Genomic DNA, 2016 nt, shown 5'->3' with positions numbered 1-2016 from the left:
ATTTTAAATAAAGAACTTACTACACAGAAAAAATCTAAATAAAGACTTTGTTGTTGATATCGATATGTTGTTGATATCGATCGACTTATCTTCTAATGAAGTTTGACTCTAAAAATTACTAAATGTCAGTTCATCGTGGTTGCTTCATGCAACCTGGTTGTGCTTAAAACTCAAATTTTACATTCACAGTGTAGTACTCAAATTTAGATTATTATATTTTACTGTTACTTATGCGGCTGTTTGAAGAATTTTTCAGGTGTCACTTTTGAAAAGGTTGTTTACAAGTCTTGTAAGGTGTGCAAGCGCAAATGACACCAACGGAATGCTGCAGATTACATAGAAATTAATAATTAAACCTTTTCTGTTAAATTTTTACATAACATTTTATTTTTATTTGTAAATCTTTTTCTTATTATCAAATTGTAGTTCGTTAATTTATTAGTAATAAACACGCGTACTTATAAAGCACTTCAAAATACTCTAGTCACTGATTTGTCGACCAAACACACTTCATTTCTCTTCCACCGGCTGGCGACGAGCCACCTCAGCTGCGGCTTGCGCCGCTGCCGAGATTTCTTGTGGAATATTCGTGCCTTGTGGCACAAAACCATTTTCGCCAGCGGTATAACGCACCTCGATCAGCTGACCATCGGCATCGTAGTAACGGTAAGAGCCCGAAACCTCCAAAGTCTCCTCGTCGGTACCAGCGTTCTTTACGATGCCAACCTCCTCGCGCTGAGTGCCGTCAGCACCCTCGTACGAGAAGACGAAAGAACCATCATCTTTTCGCTCCGCCACCGATTTCACAATTGGTACGAACTCCTTCTCGGTCTGCACAACAGCAACAACTGGCTCGCCTATCGCCAGCGGTCGATTGCGGATGGTGGCAGCAGTGGCCAACGCGAAAATTGAAGCGGAAATGAACAGGACCTCACACTGTTGGGAGTAAATGAATATAAGAAATAAAAAATAAATATAACCGGATATAATTAATATTAATAAAAGAGCTTGACACTAACCAATTTCGCCATATTTAATTAATATTTTAAGAATTTGCTTTCGCTGTATTGAAGTGTTAAACAAAAGTGTGCACCGATAGCCTGAAGCTACTTCTCTGTCTAGAATAGAATAAATGTCTGTTGCAGGCATTGTCAAATCTCTTTTTATATCCGCCAGCAGATTCGTTCTACCATTCTGCTTCTTTCTCTTCATTCACCAATCACGCGTAAAAGCTTGGTCTTTGTTTATGCTTTTGTATTTGTTCATTGTTATTTCTATTATATAATAAAATTCGTAAATTTATGTCGTAAGTTATTGCCACAGAAAAAAATCATAATGGAGAAATATTATTGGCATATACAATGCGTATTAAGCTTCTCTGAATTCTGATGCTCACCAATAAACTCTTGCAGATCGTTTAGAGCGCGTATTAATGGGTTTGTTGAACTAGCGCTCGTAACTCTGGATAGTTGGGGAAATTGTAGGGAATCTGGGAGTGTTGATGCTGTTGACACGTATTTTGCATATGAATAATGGGTGTAGCTAACAAAACCACAAAAGTAGAAAGATCGGAGATTAAAAATTAATGAACAGGTGGGTATCATTCTGGTGTTGAGATAACTATTTATCAATTGGTATTTACACGTGTGGGACCTGTCGCCCCGATTTTACACCAATTAGTTTTAGAAAAATGGATTATTCGCGGTAGGCCCACGAGTCGAGATAAGGTGTTCACCAAAAGTTTCCTTCAATAAATTGATTGTTTCGATGGCTCTATGGCATGTAGTGCCGGCTTGTTGGTACCAAATGCCGCCTACATCAACATCCTTCAATTCAGGCACGAACGAATCATGGCTCAATAGCGTCTCCATTGACTGTAGTATTATAACGGGCTTCTATTAAAATGGAAAGTGAAAGTTCACTAATTTTTATTATGATTCCTGAATAATTTATATTATGATTCCTTAATAATATAAATTTCTGTAACTGTGTAACAACAATCAACCAGAAGGACGG

At 37.7% G+C, this 2016-nt stretch overlaps 1 protein-coding gene across 1 annotated transcript; it reads right to left on the bottom strand.

The window, feature by feature from the left end:
- Positions 1–378: 378 nt before the first annotated feature.
- LOC106623940 (endocuticle structural glycoprotein ABD-5) lies at positions 379–1127 on the bottom strand. Its single transcript, XM_014243580.3, has 2 exons — positions 1020–1127; positions 379–936 (listed from the first exon to the last, which is right to left on the bottom strand). Exons 1-2 carry the CDS (start codon positions 1029–1031, stop codon positions 511–513), a joined length of 438 nt encoding a protein of 145 aa, XP_014099055.2. The 5' UTR covers positions 1032–1127; the 3' UTR covers positions 379–510.
- Positions 1128–2016: the final 889 nt, after the last annotated feature.

This window comes from Bactrocera oleae, chromosome 4, assembly GCF_042242935.1.
Source record: "Bactrocera oleae isolate idBacOlea1 chromosome 4, idBacOlea1, whole genome shotgun sequence".
NCBI lineage: Eukaryota > Metazoa > Arthropoda > Insecta > Diptera > Tephritidae > Bactrocera > Bactrocera oleae.
Note: the sequence above shows the minus strand (reverse complement) of the source record. Positions and strands in the feature narration are given on the sequence as shown.